This window comes from Callorhinchus milii, unplaced genomic scaffold, assembly GCF_018977255.1.
Source record: "Callorhinchus milii isolate IMCB2004 unplaced genomic scaffold, IMCB_Cmil_1.0 Scaffold4, whole genome shotgun sequence".
In the NCBI taxonomy this organism is placed as follows: Eukaryota; Metazoa; Chordata; class Chondrichthyes; order Chimaeriformes; family Callorhinchidae; genus Callorhinchus; species Callorhinchus milii.
In genome coordinates, this window is record NW_024704745.1 from 25,364,893 (window position 1) to 25,382,028 (window position 17,136).

General features: G+C 41.9%; 1 protein-coding gene across 1 annotated transcript in view; it reads left to right on the forward strand.

Moving 5' to 3' along the window:
- Window positions 1–974: 974 nt before the first annotated feature.
- Window positions 975–17,136, forward strand: part of irs2b (insulin receptor substrate 2b) — a 36,183-nt gene continuing 20,021 nt past the window's right edge. The window contains exon 1 of the mRNA XM_007893505.2: window positions 975–4,552. Within this exon, the coding sequence (XP_007891696.2) occupies window positions 1,189–4,552 (3,364 nt within the window). The 5' untranslated portion in view covers window positions 975–1,188. The remainder of the gene's footprint in view (window positions 4,553–17,136) is intronic.

The following is a 17,136-nucleotide window of genomic DNA, read 5'->3' on the forward strand; positions in this document are numbered from 1 at the left end:
TGTGTGTGGTGGGGGGCTGTGTGTGTGGGGGGGGCTGTGTGTGGGGGGGTCTGTGTGTGGGGGGGCTGTGTGTGTGTTTGTGTGTGTGGGGGGGGGCTGTGTGTGTGGGGGGGTCTGTGTGTGGGGGGGTCTGTGTGTGGGGGGCTGTGTGTGTGTTTGTGTGGAGGGCTGTGTGTGTGTGTGTGTGGGGGGGGGCTGTGTGTGTGTTTGTGTGGGGGGGCTGTGTGTGTGGGGGGGTCTGTGTGTGGGGGGGCTGTGTGTGTGTTTGTGTGGGGGGGCTGTGTGTGTGGGGGGGTCTGTGTGTGAGGGCTGTGTGTGTGTGTGGGGGGGGGGGGGGGGCTGTGTGTGTGTTTGTGTGGAGGGCTGTGTGTGTGTGTGGGGGGGGCTGTGTGTGTGTTTGTGTGGAGGGCTGTGTGTGTGTGTGTGGGGGGGGCTGTGTGTGTGTGTGTGTGGAGGGCTGTGTGTGTGTGTGTGGGGGGTGTGTGTGTGTTTGGGGGGGCTGTGTGTGTGTGTGGGGGGGCTGTGTGTGTGTTTGTGTGGAGGGCTGTGTGTGTGTGTGTGGGGGGGGGCTGTGTGTGTGTTTGTGTGGGGGGTGTGTGTTTGTGTGGGGGGGGGGGGGGGTGGGGGGGGGGGGGTCTGTGTGTGAGGGAGAGAAACTCAGGGAGAGTCTGTCAGTGATGAGAGAGGGATTGCAATTGGTGACTCTGACTGTCTAACGCCGGGGATGGAGCAATGAGGGAGCGGGTTACATGGGCTTTGCTTGGGTCTCGCCTCCTTTCTGTGGCCCCTCCCGGGACCTCCTTCAGCTGAGAGCTCGGGGTGTGTGTGTGTGTGTGTGAGGGGGGGGGAGAGAGTCAGTCACATGTTGTTTTGCTCTTCGAGCAGTCAGTCAGTAGTCAGTCAGTCACTTGTACGTGTGTTATTTACTGCTCGCACTGCCCCACACACTGCAGCCTGAACTCCTCTCTCTCACACACTCACTCACTCACACACACAGGGAGAGAGGGAGAGGGAGGAGGAAAGAAGGTGGAAAGCACTTGGACCGTTCTCCGCACCTCTCGTTTAAAAAGCCGCCACACAGTCACCCAAATAACTTAACAAGAGGAGGGTTTTTTTCCCCCCTTTTCTCTCTCTCCCCCCACCCCTCACCCTCTCTCCCCCCTCTCTCACCCTCAACCGGGGGAGAGAATGGCGAATCCTCCCAATGTGACCGCGGGGTTAACAGCGGGAGGTGGAGGCGATGGTGGACACCTCTCCTCCTCCTCCTCCTCCGTCGTCGTCGGCGGCGGCGGGAGCGGCGGGAGCGGCCACAACAACAACAACAACAACAACGTGAAGAAGTGCGGGTCGCTGAAGAAGCAGAGACACGGCCACAAGAGGTTCTTCGTGCTGCGGGAGGCGAGCGAGGGCGGCCCGGCCCGGCTCGAGTACTACGAGAGCGAGAAGAAGTGGCGGAACCGGTCGGCGGCCAAGCGGGTGATCGCGCTGGACTCGTGCCTGAACATCCACAAGCGGGTGGACGCCAAGAACAAGTACCTGATCGCCCTCTACACCCGGGACGAGTATTTCGCGGTGGCCGCCGACGACGAGCGCGAGCAGGACAGTTGGTACCGGGCGCTGACCGAGCTGGCGGGGGAGGGCCAGGTCGCGCTGTCCGCCCCCTCCCCGGGCTCGGCCGCTCCGCCTCAGGGCGGCGGCGGCGGCGACGGCGACGCCAACTACGGGCTGGTCTGCCCCGCGGCGGCCGCGTACAGGGAGGTGTGGCAGGTCCACCTGAAGCCCAAGGGGCTGGGCCAGGCCCGGAACCTGACCGGGGTCTACCGGCTGTGCCTGTCGTGCAGGAGCATCAGCTTCGTGAAGCTGAACGCCGAGGCGCACTCGGTCTGTCTGCAGCTCATGAACATCCGGCGGTGCGGCCACTCGGAGAACTTCTTCTTCATCGAGGTGGGCCGGTCGGCGGCCACCGGCCCCGGGGAGCTGTGGATGCAGGTGGACGACTCGGTGGTGGCGCAGAACATCCACGAGACCATCCTGGAGGCCATGCGGGCCATGAAGGAGTCGCCCGAGTTCCGGCCGAGGAGCAAGAGCCAGTCGTCCGGCTCCAACCCCATCACCGTCCCGGTCCGGCGGCACCTGAACAACTTGCCGCCCAGCCAGACCGGCCTCCAGAGGAGATCCCGGACCGACAGCCTCGCCGCCGCCGCCGCCTCCTCCTCCTCCTCCTCCCCGGCCGCCAAGATGACCTCCTGCCGGTTGAGAACGGCGAGCGAAGGCGACAGCACCATGAGCAGACCGGAGCCGCCGACCGGCAGCCCCCTCAGCCCCGCTCCCGGGAGGACCGCCTTCGGCCGCTCCAACACGCTGTCCAGGAACTCCAGGATGATCCAACACATCTCCCTTCAGCACAGCAGGTCCATGTCCATGCCGGTGCCCCGCTCCCCCCCGCCCGCCACCAGCCCGGTGAGCCTGTCCTCGAGCAGCGGCCACGGCTCTGCCTCCGACACCGTACCTCCTCGGCCGTCCAGCGGCAGCGCGTCGGTTTCAGGCTCTCCGAGTGACGGCGGATTCATTTCCTTTGATGAGTGTGGATCGAGCCCCGGAGACCTCAGGCAGTCGGTGGGGAACAGAAGTAACACCCCGGAGTCCCTCCTCACCGATACGCCACCTGTCCGAGAGGGGAACGAATTGGACGGTTACATGGCGATGGAAAGACACCCGAGTGGCCAGAGCAGCCGGACTTGCCATCAGGCTGCCCGGGGCGAGAGCACGGGTTTGGAGAAGGCTTACAGAAAGAGAACTTGTTCTCTGACAACCCCGTCCAGACAGCGAGCCGCTTCGCAGGTTTCTTCGGTTTCGTTAGACGAGTACACGTTAATGAAAGCCGCCTGCATGGGGAACTCAGGGTACCTATTTTACGCCGCCTCTCCCAAAGTAGCCAACAATCCGTATCCGGAGGATTATTGTGATATCGAAATTGGGTCTCAGAAGAGCTCTGGATGCAGTAACCTGGGTGACGATGGTTATATGCCAATGACTCCTGGAGTAGCACGTACACCTACTAAAAGTGATGATTATATGCCGATGAGTCCCAAAAGTGTTTCTGCACCGAAACAGATCATTAATCCACGGTCCCATCCCCAAGTGAACGAAAATGGGTACAAGAACATTTCTCCTGGTGGGAGCTGCTCACCAGAAGCAAATGGATACATGAGAATGTGGTACAAATCAAAGCTATCGGCAGAGAGTTCTGATGGAAAGTTCACTAATGCTGAATATATGAACATGTCTCCTGTTGATCGCTGTGCATCAGTTACTCCTCCAGACTACTTCTTCAATCCTGTAAGTGATGAATTTCCGAAGCACAGTTACTCATTCCATTCATTGCCACGATCCTATAAAGCTCAGCAGCAGAAGAATGGAGAAAACGAGCAGTATGTCTTGATGAATTCGCCAGCTGGAGTGATCATTGAAGAACCAACATTTAGTGTTACATCTAATAAATCCAGTCTTATTGGTCATACTGTGATCTCACCAGTGAGGCAAAGCAGGATTGAGAGTTTTGTGCATAGAGGAAGAGCTATGAGACCTACTAAGCTGTCACTGGACATGCTAAGAGCTAACACGTTGCCAAGTACAAATGAACACCCTTTGCCACCTGAACCAAAAAGCCCAGGAGAATATATTAATATAGATTTCAGTGGTAAAACTCTGTATTCACCAGCTTCTGTGTCTGACGGAAGTTCTTTATCTTCATTGGACTCTGGTAATGCTCAAAGAAGGTGTCCTTTATCTGATTATATGAACATTGACCTTAATGCACAGACACCAAAGAGTGGAATTGTCTCTGTCAGTTCTTTTGATGCTGTTGTTGCATCGCCTATGTCCTGCTCCAGTAGAAGTCAACCAAATGATATTTACCTGAAAACCCAAGTTGGGACAGCATGCTTCTCAAATCCTTTAAAAGATGGATCCGATTATACTGAAATGACATTTGGAATAGCCACCACACCTCTACAGCAAGTTTCACCAAAAACAGAAAGTACCCAATTGGCCAGTCCTACCACAGGCGTGAAACGACTCTCGTTGATTGATCAGATGCCTGGGGTGGAGGTATTCATGCTCCCAAGCCCTCCACCTGACCCAAATCGGGGTGCAAAGGTAATTCGTGCTGACCCTCAAGGAAGAAGGCGACATAGTTCAGAGACATTTTCATCTACAACCACGGTCACACCTGTTTCACCTTCATTTGCTCATGATCCCAAGAGGCACAGTTCTGCTTCATTTGAAAATGTTTCCCTCAGAAAAAGTGAAGAAACTGAAGAGGAACAAGGGAGCCCAATGTGTCGCAAGACATCTACGGGTTTCCAGAATGGACTGAATTACATTGCCTTAGATTTGATGGATGACGATTTGGCACGGTGTGAGAAAATAAGACCTCGGTCAACTCTTCCACCTACAGGAAGTATTAATGGTGTAGATGGTAGCACCTATGCCAGCATAGACTTTATGTCGAAGAATTTAAACCGAGCTGTCACTGTTGCTGCTGCTGAAGGTTTGTCAGTTTTTTTCCCAAAACTTTTTTCTTTTCTTCAATATAAATGTTTATTGTGTAATAGCATAAAAGCTTAAGAACGATCCTAAGCTTGTTATACGAACATAAGACGAAAAAGGACCAAGGTCCAACTAGTTTACCTTCCACCTTCCTGGCAGTTGCATGGCCAGATATCCATGTTGTTGATGTTTAATAGTTATATGCAGTAACAAGGCATAGTTTGCAGTCAATTAAGGTCACTTATTACTGAAGATTGTTTTTAATTCATTTTAAGTTCAATTAAAATGGTTTGTTTTTTAATCAAATTAATCAGACGACATTTCAATCTCATAACTAAGATTTAAATGAAAGTACCATGCGTTCTAATTACTTAAGCCTCTTGGTAATTCAAGACAGTCAATATTACATTGTAGATCTTCACCGTGAACACTGGTTGTGGTTCGGGCAAGTTGGAAAATAAGATTTGTAATTTATCAGGATTGTGAGCTGTTGTGACTAGTTAAGTCTGCTACTAATGTAGCTTAATTCAAAGAATTAATGTCATGTTCCTGACAAGATCTGGATTTTAAAAAAAACAGACTTGACTTTGTTCAGCTGACTTTGTTTTCTTTGAAACATTGCTCTACACAAGGTGTTTATTGCAATTGATTCTGGAAATGTACAGAATGGAAACTAAATAAGTCAAAGATCGAAATTGAAGGATGATCTAAGTGCACAGTTTGGTTCCCATTTGGAAAAAAAACTATATTTTATTTTGTTGAGATTTGCCATCGTTTTCATTTTCAAAAAGAAATTCTAGCTGAGTTACAGTTGCTTAAAAAAGAATAAAACTACCTTTGAAATTCAAATAAATTTGAACTTCAAAAAATTCTGCTCGTTAAAATTAAATAGGAAAATATTGTAACTAACAGTAATTGGGTGGTGATATTTGTGTAATGTCAACTGTATATCTATTGGTCCAAGAGTTGAAAATACAAGGGGGAAGAAGAGAGGGCATGAGGATGAAGAATTTGTTTGGGTTTAGTTAGCCAAGATTCTTCCTCACCTGTTAGGAATTTAATAGCATAAGTCGGGGAGGGGTGAAGAGGTGGGTTGAAACGAGAAGAGGAAGAAAGCCCTTGATAACATGTTTCATCTTGAAATCATTTATTGCGAACACTCATGCTGATGGAATGAGTAGTAAACTGAGAATCTAGAAACTCTATAACCTAAAACATGAACGCTGAACTCCAGTCTAGCTTTGGGACTTTTATCTTTGGTTCATATGCAAATATTTTGGCAATTGTTTTTATTCAATATATAAAACACACATGACATAAACCACAAGTTTAGCAAATCATTAGATTTCTTTTGCACCTTGCAGCATTGATTTTTAGACTGCTGTGAAGTTTCTGTTGTGCTGGTGTGCCAAATTTTAAACCAGAGTTGTTTATTGGTTGTATATTTTACTTATATCTGTACAAGAAGATTACAGATGTAGTTAAACTTGTATAAGAACTGACCCAGTTACACAAGAAGTTTAGTTACATTAGGAAAGACCTGAAATGGATCCTAGTTTCTTCGGTACACCAGTGTAATTTTAATTGAGAAGATAACTGTATCCCAGCTTGAGACTTAGTACTCCAATACTAAACAGCGCAGCAGGATATACTGTTTGCTATTGTTAACTTGCAGTTCCAAAATACTGTAGTGACATTTTTTATTGTGCATTTCTGACTGCCAGGATTTAAGCAGTGCAAGTGATCTAAGAACATAACAAGATTTGAAAGATTAACCGCTGTTTGAAGTTAAATACCTCGGATTTCTGTAGAAAAGCAATAAACCAGCCACTTTGATTGTCTAAGTTAAAATAAGATCTGTGACGATTACTGTTTTAAATCAATTTTATTTAATTCATCAGCAAAAGAGTGATCAATGGTAAATTGTGTTATGATTGAGCCATGGTGTAAACCGATTGTCTGTAAGAACACTTAATTTATTGACATAATTGCAAAAAGAAACAAAAACTGAAACTGTTTCAGTTTGTTAGTTGACATGGGAATTAGCTGTTCAAAAAAAATAACTTTCAACAAGCTCAGTCTTGTTCAGCGCAATATCAATGCATTACTGTGCACGATTCTTACAGCACTTTTAATCAGGAAGGTGCATTTTTGTTTGGATGCGGAATTGATCCGGGTATTAGATTATTCATTAGATCATCTTGCAAAATTGAATTGGCACCATTCTAGCAAGAAACAATGCAACATTTTGTTAACCCATGTTACACAACATGTTTGAATGCCAAAAGGCATTGAAAATGTAGCTTGTTTGTAACTGGTAGTCTAACACTAGCTGCCAGCCTGCCTCTGTTATATTTATTTTTTGAGCTGGCTTTCCAGGCATTTTGCTAAAGGCAGTGAAAAGCTGCTCATTTTGGGTACATGTCACCGAGTCAGGCTATTTTTTTTACACAATCATTGAACGGTGCTGATTAAGAAATTGACTAATTTGAGAGAGCATGATTGTAGGAAATTGGTTGTTCCTCAGACATTGATGGATTGTGGTTTAGGGACAGGTACTGTAGCCAAGGGTTTTTGTTGATCTGCTGATCTGGTAAGAACTAAATGTACAAAGGATAGGAAGTGTATGCATAAGTTCCAGGGCAGAATTATTAATTTGTTTACAGAAAAAGTAAAGAAAGTTGCTGATAGTATGTAGTAAAGTAAGGACGAAAGATGGCAATTAGATATATATTCAAAAGGTGGGCTTGAGGATAAATATCAGTGTGCTTATGAGACATTCATTCATATGTAGAAAAATGGAAATTAAATGTTTTCTCATTCCTGAATATTGAATAGTATCTTAATGAATTTGTTCAGTTTGGGGGATTGGTGAAAAGGAAGTTTTAACTTCTCTGAAGAATTGTTTGTCTTTAATACTGCTTGTTAAAGCTGCTAATGGATAGACATTGATATTACAAAGTATTTATTTGTGATATTGGAACAACTGAAATAATATTTAACATGTATTTTCAAACACATTTTTTAAAAATAAATATACTTACTTAAGACCCCAAAAACCCAATCCATATAGGTATAGAAAATCATCTTATTTAGATCCATAAAGGTGGTTGTATTTGAACATCCTCTGGGTTTCAGATGTCTGATTCATAAATGAATGATTACCATCAATCCTTTGTATAGCAGCTTTTCATTTAAGTTCAAACTGCCCACAGTGCAGCTTCTCCTTTGGAAGTTGACTCAGTATTGCTAATTCACTGAAATAACAGTGTTTTCCAAAACTTCATCATCACATCGTGGTGATGTTTTCAGAGATGCTGAGCTTCCCTAATGGGTCAATGGATAAATGAAACACTTTGTCTAGCACTGAGCCATACAGGGTTCATGTAGAATATACTTAGACATGGGCAACCAATGAACGCCTCTTTATTCAGATATTTTTCCTGCAGCCTTTATATTTCATTGTTTCCAAATGGTCAAATTGATCTCCACTGAGCCTTTACTCTTTTATTCTTATTTTTGCAAAGGTGCAATAAACACATCATCTAATCAGATAACCTTACTATAGACTGTATAAACCAGTAAAGACCTGAATTCAATCCCTGTTCTGTGGGGATGGGTGGGGGGGAGGGCAGCAGTTAGTCCCAGAGCCCCAACACCAGAAAGAGGAACAATCTGTCAGGGGTTCCTGATCGTAATCTCGCTCGGAAAGTGCGTGTGTAATGTGTGTGCTTATGTCAATTGAGGACAGGATTAGTGTTGGCTGTGACACTGGCTACTTTGGCATAGTCAGCTGATGCTTGCTGTCATTGCTCACAACTGGAGAATTGCTGGCTTGACAAAGTTCTGGTGGGCAGCTGAGCCCCGTGGAACTGGACCTTAGCTTGAGTCGGTGTGAGTTAGTGGCTTCTGGAGAGGAGTGAAGAATAGGGTGAAAAGTATTGAGTCGGTGTCACTCAAAAGCATTCTTTTTTTAACTGGTAATTGTTTGCGCACAGAAACTGAAAGATAAAAGCTGTTTAATTGAATCAAATTTAAAGGATCTCGTGAATACATGCTTGGGAAATCTGTTATTGTTTGGGGGAGAGAGACGAGCCTATTCTCCTGTGCAAATGACACAACAAAGGCTTTCAATGTAATTCACCCTCGCCATCACTTAGTGTGCTTGCAAACAAATAAGAGGTTTGGCATACATGTTTTCATCACAACAGTATCCTTTTAACTTTAGAGTACTTCAGATTTCAGGACATTCTCTTCATACTTTATTAGAGCAGCACTTCTAAGCCATGTTATGAAATAATAGTTTAACATTGTGCACCCTCAGTGACATAGGAAGGTGTAGGAAAGGAGAGTCAGCCGTTGCTGCCTTCACTTGCCTAATGGTGACTGGTTCACATCAGTATTGCCAGTACCCCAGGGCACTGCTGATGATAGCCCAACCATCCTGGCTCATCAGTAGGACGCAGAGATAGATCAGTTACTGGGGGCAGGGATTCTTCCCCATTCAGCTCCTGTTAAACCTGCAAGCCAAAGCCCTAATTTGTAGGGTGGTCCTCGCATGACAAGCAGTGCTTGCAGAAGTGTGCAAGACAGTGCTTTCAATGGCAAGCTATACGGTTTAGGTAGTTAAACTTCAGCTGGTTAAACTCCAATGGACAGTCTGGAGTCTCCAAGCCTTAGCTTTGTCAGGCTATGCCAGTTACTCTTTGGGATTAGTTAAACAGGATGATTCAAGGGGCATGGGAGATCCCCAGTATATTACAAAACAATATGCAATAGAATCCACACAGTAATATAAACTGTGCAAAAATGGTGTTAAACTCTGTGAGACGCGTAAACAAATATGATTTTTGTTTCCACAGTGCTGTGATATCCTTTGATGGAATATACAAATCTTCTAGTTTCTCCTTTCACCCTCTTTTCCACATCTTTGCCACATTGACCATCCTCTTGTGTGTGTATATGCATATATATATATATATATAGAGAGAGAGAGAGAGGGGGGAGGTGGTAAGCGTGGTCTCCTTGGAACTGACCATGTGGTCTCAGCTGGAAGTTGGCCAGGCAGTGCAGAAATATAGATCCAGTAGTTGGCATATAGTTATGCAACATTCTATGGTGGTGGACAGCAAAATTCACAGTCGGATTTGCAAATGACTAGGTCTGACCCTTGGTTCAAAGAAGTCCACAAGAAAGCTGGTGAGTAAAATATGCTTTAATTAAATGCATGATGCCGAAGGAGGGCTGTTAGATTATTTTTACTTGTGAGGCTGACAATAATGACTGTGTTTAATGAGATTCCTGGGGGATCATCTCAAAGAAAATCATCTACTATCAGTTGTGTAAAAGAAGTGGAACTCCACCCACCCATACTACGTACCATTCATAATATAATTTGTTTGAAAAATGAGTCTATAAACTCCAGTGAACATTTTCCTGCTACATTTTATTAACTTATTGAACATGCCCACACATTGTTAGCTAATGTATATATTTGGACATGCTCCCTGATGCATATTGGAATATTTGTTGAGAAGGAAGAGTTAACTATCAAAGCCTGATTATATACTGCTTTAGAAGGCCAGTCATTTTTTTTGTGATGGCTATAGACTTTAGTTTGGAGTACTTTTTTTAAGGTGGTAATGTAGCCCATTACTAACGTAGTTACATTACTTTTGTAGCTATTCACAGAAGCAGTGTTAACTAATTCATGCAAAAAAACAGAATAAGGAGTAGATTGATTTAAAAGCAGAAACAAAATTATAGAAGATGCAGAATATATTAATTGAAGAAAACAAAATATATGCAGCACATCATTAGATTTTTCAAGTGTTGTCATTTTCTCTCTCATTAAGCTTAATTTAGGCTTAATTTGGGGTAATTAATGTAATATTATGGTATAATCAAATCTAGGATCAGCAATGATATTAATGATGTAGATGTTTAATATATGAGAAAAAATGCCTTAGGAACTGTTCACATAAAAACTCTTGATGCGATATTTTCCTAACTGAAGCATTGGAACACTATTGTACTTTGCTTTGTGATTTCTAAATGTACATCTACCTGTTCAGTCAATTTAGTAAGTGCTTGACCCTGCTGTTTGCTTTGCGGTGGAGGCAACCATGGTGGTTTCGGTTACTTTCCTCTTGTCATAACAGGATGGTACTAGTACAGACACCTGTCCATGTATTTTCCAAGCAGAAACATTCAAAGGTGTCTTGATCAGGAAAGTGTGTTTAGTTGTGGTACAGTATAGAGAACCCTCTTCAGATGTGGCAGAGAATCTGTTTATTTGGAAGTGCAAGCACTTGTTTGTCTCACTGAAATAAAGCCTGCATTGGACAAGAACCAGATCGATTACAAACTGGGGAACAAAGAATGCCCCGATGGTGTGTTCAAAATATAGATTGCTGTTGTACAATGTGTATCAGAAAGGGATTAAAGAACTCTACAAATGTTTACCTTAACTAATCAAAACAGTGATTCTTACTCATTTTTCTCATAATGCATTGCAGGTGGTGTTTCTGTAACCACCTGGGTTTTTGTGTAAATATGATCCAGGTAATTGAAACCAGGCACTGTTGGAATTTAAGATATTGAAACTGTTGCTTTCAAATTTAGTTGAAGCGAGAGTAAATAAAAGTGAAAGTTTAGTAGATTTGGGGAGTGGGAGGAGGGAGAGGAAAGAACACTGCACATTGAGATGTGTCTTTTGTACTTTATTTTCAAGAATGAAACTTGAGCTCATAGTCTACAGCTGACAGTCCAATGTCCTGTTTGTAGTACAGTATTCTTTCCACTTTGTAGATAGTCTGTTTTTCTCCCAAGATAAGCTTTACTTTAGCGAGCCAAACAAGTAATGCAATGTGCAGTGCTATGGGAGCACTGCATTGTCTGAGGTGCTGTCCTTTGGATGAGATGCTAAACTAAGGTGCCATCTGCCTGTTCAAAGATCGTCAAAGATCCCATGACACGATTTGAAAAGAGAAGGGTGTTTCTCCCAGTGTCCTAGCCAAACAATCCTCCAGATTAATTAGTTACTCATGGCTGTTTGTCAATTCTTGTTGGTGCAAAATTGGCTATTGAATTTGCCTACAAAACAGTCACTACATTGTCAGTAGTTGCCTTTGTAGCACTTTAATATGGCCCGTGTTGCACTTTCAGACATCTTGACATTATAGAGACCGTAGTAATACAAGTTTTATTCTTTTATAAAAATCTATTAATGCATCTTAAACTTCACCATTTGGGTGTGTTTTTATGTTAAAAAAAATAACTGCAGTTGTTTTTATGTCTGTGCTTCACTGTGGGTAGTGATTAAAATACTTTACAAAAACAAGTGAGTCAGCTGTTTACCAGTTGTCAGGTACTCAGTTTCACGACTGGAATGCAGGACTGTTCGTCCAAAGGTTGAGCTATTAGGTAGCTGCCCATTTGTTTTTTGACCTACTCAGTTTGACCATGGTTGTTTTGAAATAGGAAGGTTATCATTCTCGAGGTTATAGTAAGATTTAGGGCTGTGTGGTGCATCTCGTAAATATCACAAGTGTGGATTGAGCATTGCTATCAAAAGGAAAGAGGTCACATGGGTGAACATTTGTTCTTCACCGAGTCGGTTTGTCTGTTTCATCCCATGTGTACAATTAAATTTACATAAAAATAGTTTCTCTTCTAGCAACTGATTGTTGTTGTGATTATAGTCATTATAGTCTATTTTTTCAAACATTTGTTTAAACCTAGATTGCAATGTTGTTTCTACAGTAGAATATTGTAATTTCAAGAGAAAATTAATTTGAAAAAGGATTAAAATGAAGAGCTATTCTTTGAGTGAATCTGTTACAAGTCTAAAATATAATTTTTGTTGATGTTTGAATGGTAAGTTAAATAATAATAATAATCCTTGCTTTTTTTGCATTTTATATAGTACTTCTCACGTCTTCTAGATGTCTCAAAGCACTTCACAGAATAGACTGTGAAGTGAATTGACCGTATATTTGTGGGCGAAACCCGGCAGCCAATTGCGCACAACAGTGTCCCACAAACAGTCGTGGATTGAAATGACCAATTTATTATTGTTTTTTTAAGAGATTATTATCAGGCGTGTGGAGTAAGGAAACTTGTCCAAGGTTCCACCCTGCTGGGAATCGAACCCAAGTTTCTTGCTTGCTTGCAAAGCAAGTGCTCTAACCACTGAGCTATAGGACTCCCAAGTTTGCTTTAGTTGTAACTAGAATTAATCTCTAGAACTCCTCCCTCGATCCCTCTGTCTTTGTGTCTTTCCTTAAGTTTCACCTAAGAACCTACCCTTTCGAATGTGCCCATGGCCACCTCCTCCTTCCTCTCTCCCTTGTGTCTGACCCTGTTCTTATAAGTGCTCTGAGACACTTCTCTATGTGAAGGCACTCTGTAACAATCTATAAATGCAAATTGTTGTTTTTGTGTAAGAACTTAGAATGGATGATCAAAAATATGATCAAAGATATTGTTTGCAAAAGTACAGATATTTCAGTCAGTGTCTGAAGCCCTTTATATATGTTAAATGTTGTTTTGCACATACTTTTTATGAAGTGTAAGGTTTATTAAAATGTACCCAGTGATAGCAGTTGTAGAACAAACATGTGAGAACAAGTATAAATAGGCCAAACCTCATCTGTCCAGATGCACCACTACAGTTGAAATGTAAAAAAAAAGAGTTTGTGTTGAAGCAAAAACAACAGAAGTAATTACCCAAGGCAGGGAAATGTTTTTTTTGTTGGGGATTAGTTGACTTGTTTGATTATTGCTGGAGATGGTACAGTAAATTATGCAGTTTGGAAAGAAGTATGCAAATGTTTAAGAGTGAATTAAGCATTGGAGTCTATTTTGTGTCCTTAATAAAAACTGGAGTTAATTGTGCAACAATTCGAGGGAAAATACAGTATTGCTACACATAGGTAGAATTGTGTTTCTGATGATATGAGAAAAGCTTTGCTATATATAATCCTTGTGTCATTGAACATCTATCAGTACTCACTCACAGGACACAGCAAGAATAACAGGCTTTGATTGTGAAAGAATGGAACTAATACAGATGTTTCTCTGCATATTATGTGGATTTAGGAAGAGGAGTCACATAGCAATGGTGTTTCTTTCAGGATGGGCCAATGGGAGACAAGAACCGTGAACCACATTTTTAGTTTCAAATTACATACTGAAACATCATGAACTACTTAGTGTAGCAGTATGTTAAAAGTGTAGCTGCCAGAACATTAGTTTTTTGGGGAAATAAATAGTGAAACTGTACATTGTTTCTTTTAAGTGTGTTTGCAGAAATATATTAGTTTTTTTAAATTATATTTATTAGAATAGATTTCAATGTCACACACTGATGTAACCAACATATAAAATCTAATCTGTTCAAGCAACCACCACCATTCAGCAGCCATCCTGTTAACAACTACCCTGGAACAGCCCGATTGGCAAAGAGTCCTTAGTCAGAGGACACCGTTGTATAAAGGCCACTTTATTTATTTATTTATTTATGAACAGTTGTTGAAGAGAGGGGTGACTGTACAGAAAATATGGTACATCATTTGTCAATGTAAATATAATAATAATAATAATAATCCTTGCATTTGATATAGCGCTTTTCATGTCGGGAGGACGTCCCAAAACGCTTCACAGAACACACTGTAAAGTGAATTGACTGTATATTTGTGGGCGAACGCGGCGACATTGCGCACAGCAATGTCCCACAACTAGTCGTAGATTGAAAATGACCAATTTATTATTGTTTTTGGTTTTGGAGGGATTATTATTAGGCTCTGTATTATTATAGAATATTATTATTCCTCTGTAAGGAAACTTGCCCAAGGTTTCGCCCTCTGCCTGGAATTGAACTCAGGTCTCTCACTTGCAAAGCGAGTGCTCTAACCACTGAGCTACAGGACTCTATCCAATATGTTTATTGTAATTCCCTAGCGATCTTTAAAGTCAATTATTTCCATAGATATCTATTAAAAAAATTGGTAAAAAAAACAATTTCCTTCCATAAACACTGAATTCTTGAATGTTTTCTTATTTTGGCTTTTGAGATTCAGCTCTCAATCCTGCCGACTGACATGCGATCAACTATGTCCTGTAACATACTTTAGGATGCACATTCTGGCACACAAGTACGTTACTTGGTGACAGAATTGCTCACACTTGTTACTGGCTACCTGAGACTGAAACAGTTACATGATGTTCTCTGCCTACTTTTAACATTGGCAGAAAATATAAATCAATGGCAGATTTTTGCCCAGTTTCACTGAATTTACCTGCGTATTTTGCATCACATTCCTCTCCCACCACCCCCCACCAACAATTTTCTCCTGTTTTTTAATGATAAATACCTGAGTGTAAATATATGAGGGAACTATATAAGCTTATAAAATGTAATGTAAAACCTATGATAATGAAGCTGATCTCATCAACATAAAACACATATTTACATGCTAAATATTTGATACATTTCTATAACTTTTGAGCAAGCCTATATATTTCTAGCAGGGCTGAAACTACTATTCTGAGAAAGATACATCTTGAAATATAAAGTGCAAGCAAGAGTAGTATATGATTAGATTTTTGGTGTGTACTGCAAGCAGGTATTTGGACGTAAAAATATCAATGCCACAACAACATGGAAGAAATCATGTAAGTGCACATATTACCACTGTTTGCATCCTTACAACTGAAATGGCCCCATCATTGTTAATAATGATGACTAACATGCTGTTTATGTTTAGAAATCCATATTGTATTGATTAGGAGTTTCCCAAATGCGCCAGAGGCAGACCTACTCTTTCTCCCCCCGAAACACACTGTTCTCAATGCAGATGACCACAAGACCCTGTTGCACATTCAGCATATTCATTGTGACTTTTGAGCACTGATGAATAAATAAGCAGCATTTTACTAACCAAATAACGTGAGAGAAATTTTAGGAAAGCTAACCAGCATTCAGAATCTGTATGCCAGTAGTGGAATCTACCTCCCACTTTCATCGATGCTGGTATTGGGAATAGTGACAGGGCTGAGGACTGCCTCTCGCACATACTAATTGATACATTGCAAATATCTAAATTTAAACCTCATGTTAGACCCAAATGAAAGCGTGTGTCTTCATTTATATAATACTGCAACACAGGGACAGTTCAGTACTGCACCTTGGCAATAGGCTGAAAAGTAAGATCCTCTTCCAAGATGAATGGATCTTGAGGCACAATGGCATGTCATCTTCCATCAGACATGGTCTCAGAATGTGCCTTGATACAATCCAGCTCCCAGGCTTCAAAAGTATTTGGATGTTTTGGTCGGTGGCTTTAGCGTTGTGTGAATTGTGGTTAATTTTTTTAAAAAAACAGGTTGTCATGCGTTGTTATTCTCATACTCCTTTTGATGCTTTAAGGCACATACTCACAACTAGCTTCTTTAAAGACCAGAAAGATAAATGCACTTCCAGGAGGTTATGAATAGTTATTATAAGACAAGAATTTGGGATTTAAAAGTAATTTGTTTTGTTATAAACCTGTTTGCATTGAAGAACTTAATAGCAAATTGCCATCTTTATTTTTCATATGTTGATGTCTTCCAATTCTCACAAGATAAACAAAGGGAAAGTTATTATGGAGGGCACATGTGCCTTTATGTGCCCCACACAACTGCTTTCTATTTCATAAATATAAACCTTGCAGCTCTATCATAACTGCTAGAAAAATATAATTTCATGTAATTGGATGCATTGCCAATTGGGAATGTCAATGAGATAGCTGCCAGGAGCCATTGTGGTAAGAAGGCTTAAAATCGATTCAGAGCCATGCTTTTCATTTTAGACTCAGCTCCTGATGAATCTTGTTATGCTTTCAGCAAACAGCAAGCACAGTGAGGTCTGCTTTCAGAAAGAAAGCATTCATACTTAATTTAATTAATAGAGCCTGGCAGAAGTGCTCTGTGATAATGCCATTGGTGGCATTAGTGGAACACATCAGTTGCCGTTAGTATTTATGGTCTATTGAGAAACCAATCACCAGTCTATTCAGCATGTTTTATCAGTTCAAAACATAACAAATACTTGGCAGAGGCAGCCCATATCAAATAAAATTCCCAATGATCAATATGAAAGCAAAGCATAAACACTCTGGTGCTACCATTGATAAAGACATGGTGCTTATCCTGATTTACTTCACTAGGTATTTCCTTCTTAATAGAGGCAATCCATTCAACTGTAACTACACCTTCAAATAGCTAGTTTCTGGCTGGAGAAAGAATGCATTGAAATGTGATTTTGCATTAATGCAAGCAATGCAGTGTTCTTTAATTGCATTATAAATACACTGATACTAAAAAATATTTAGTAATTGGAATACAGCTAATAGTCACTTAAATTAATCTATTCATGTAGGTGAGAAAGAGACCCAAATTTAGCTTCTGAATTCCGCACCTACCCGACAATGTGAGAGAACTGAAATTTTGAAATTGTGTATGTGTGTGTGTCTGCACAGTTTGGATTTGCGAGAGGGTGAGTCCCTGACTCAAGCAAAGTCCCAGGCCTTTGTTCAGTCA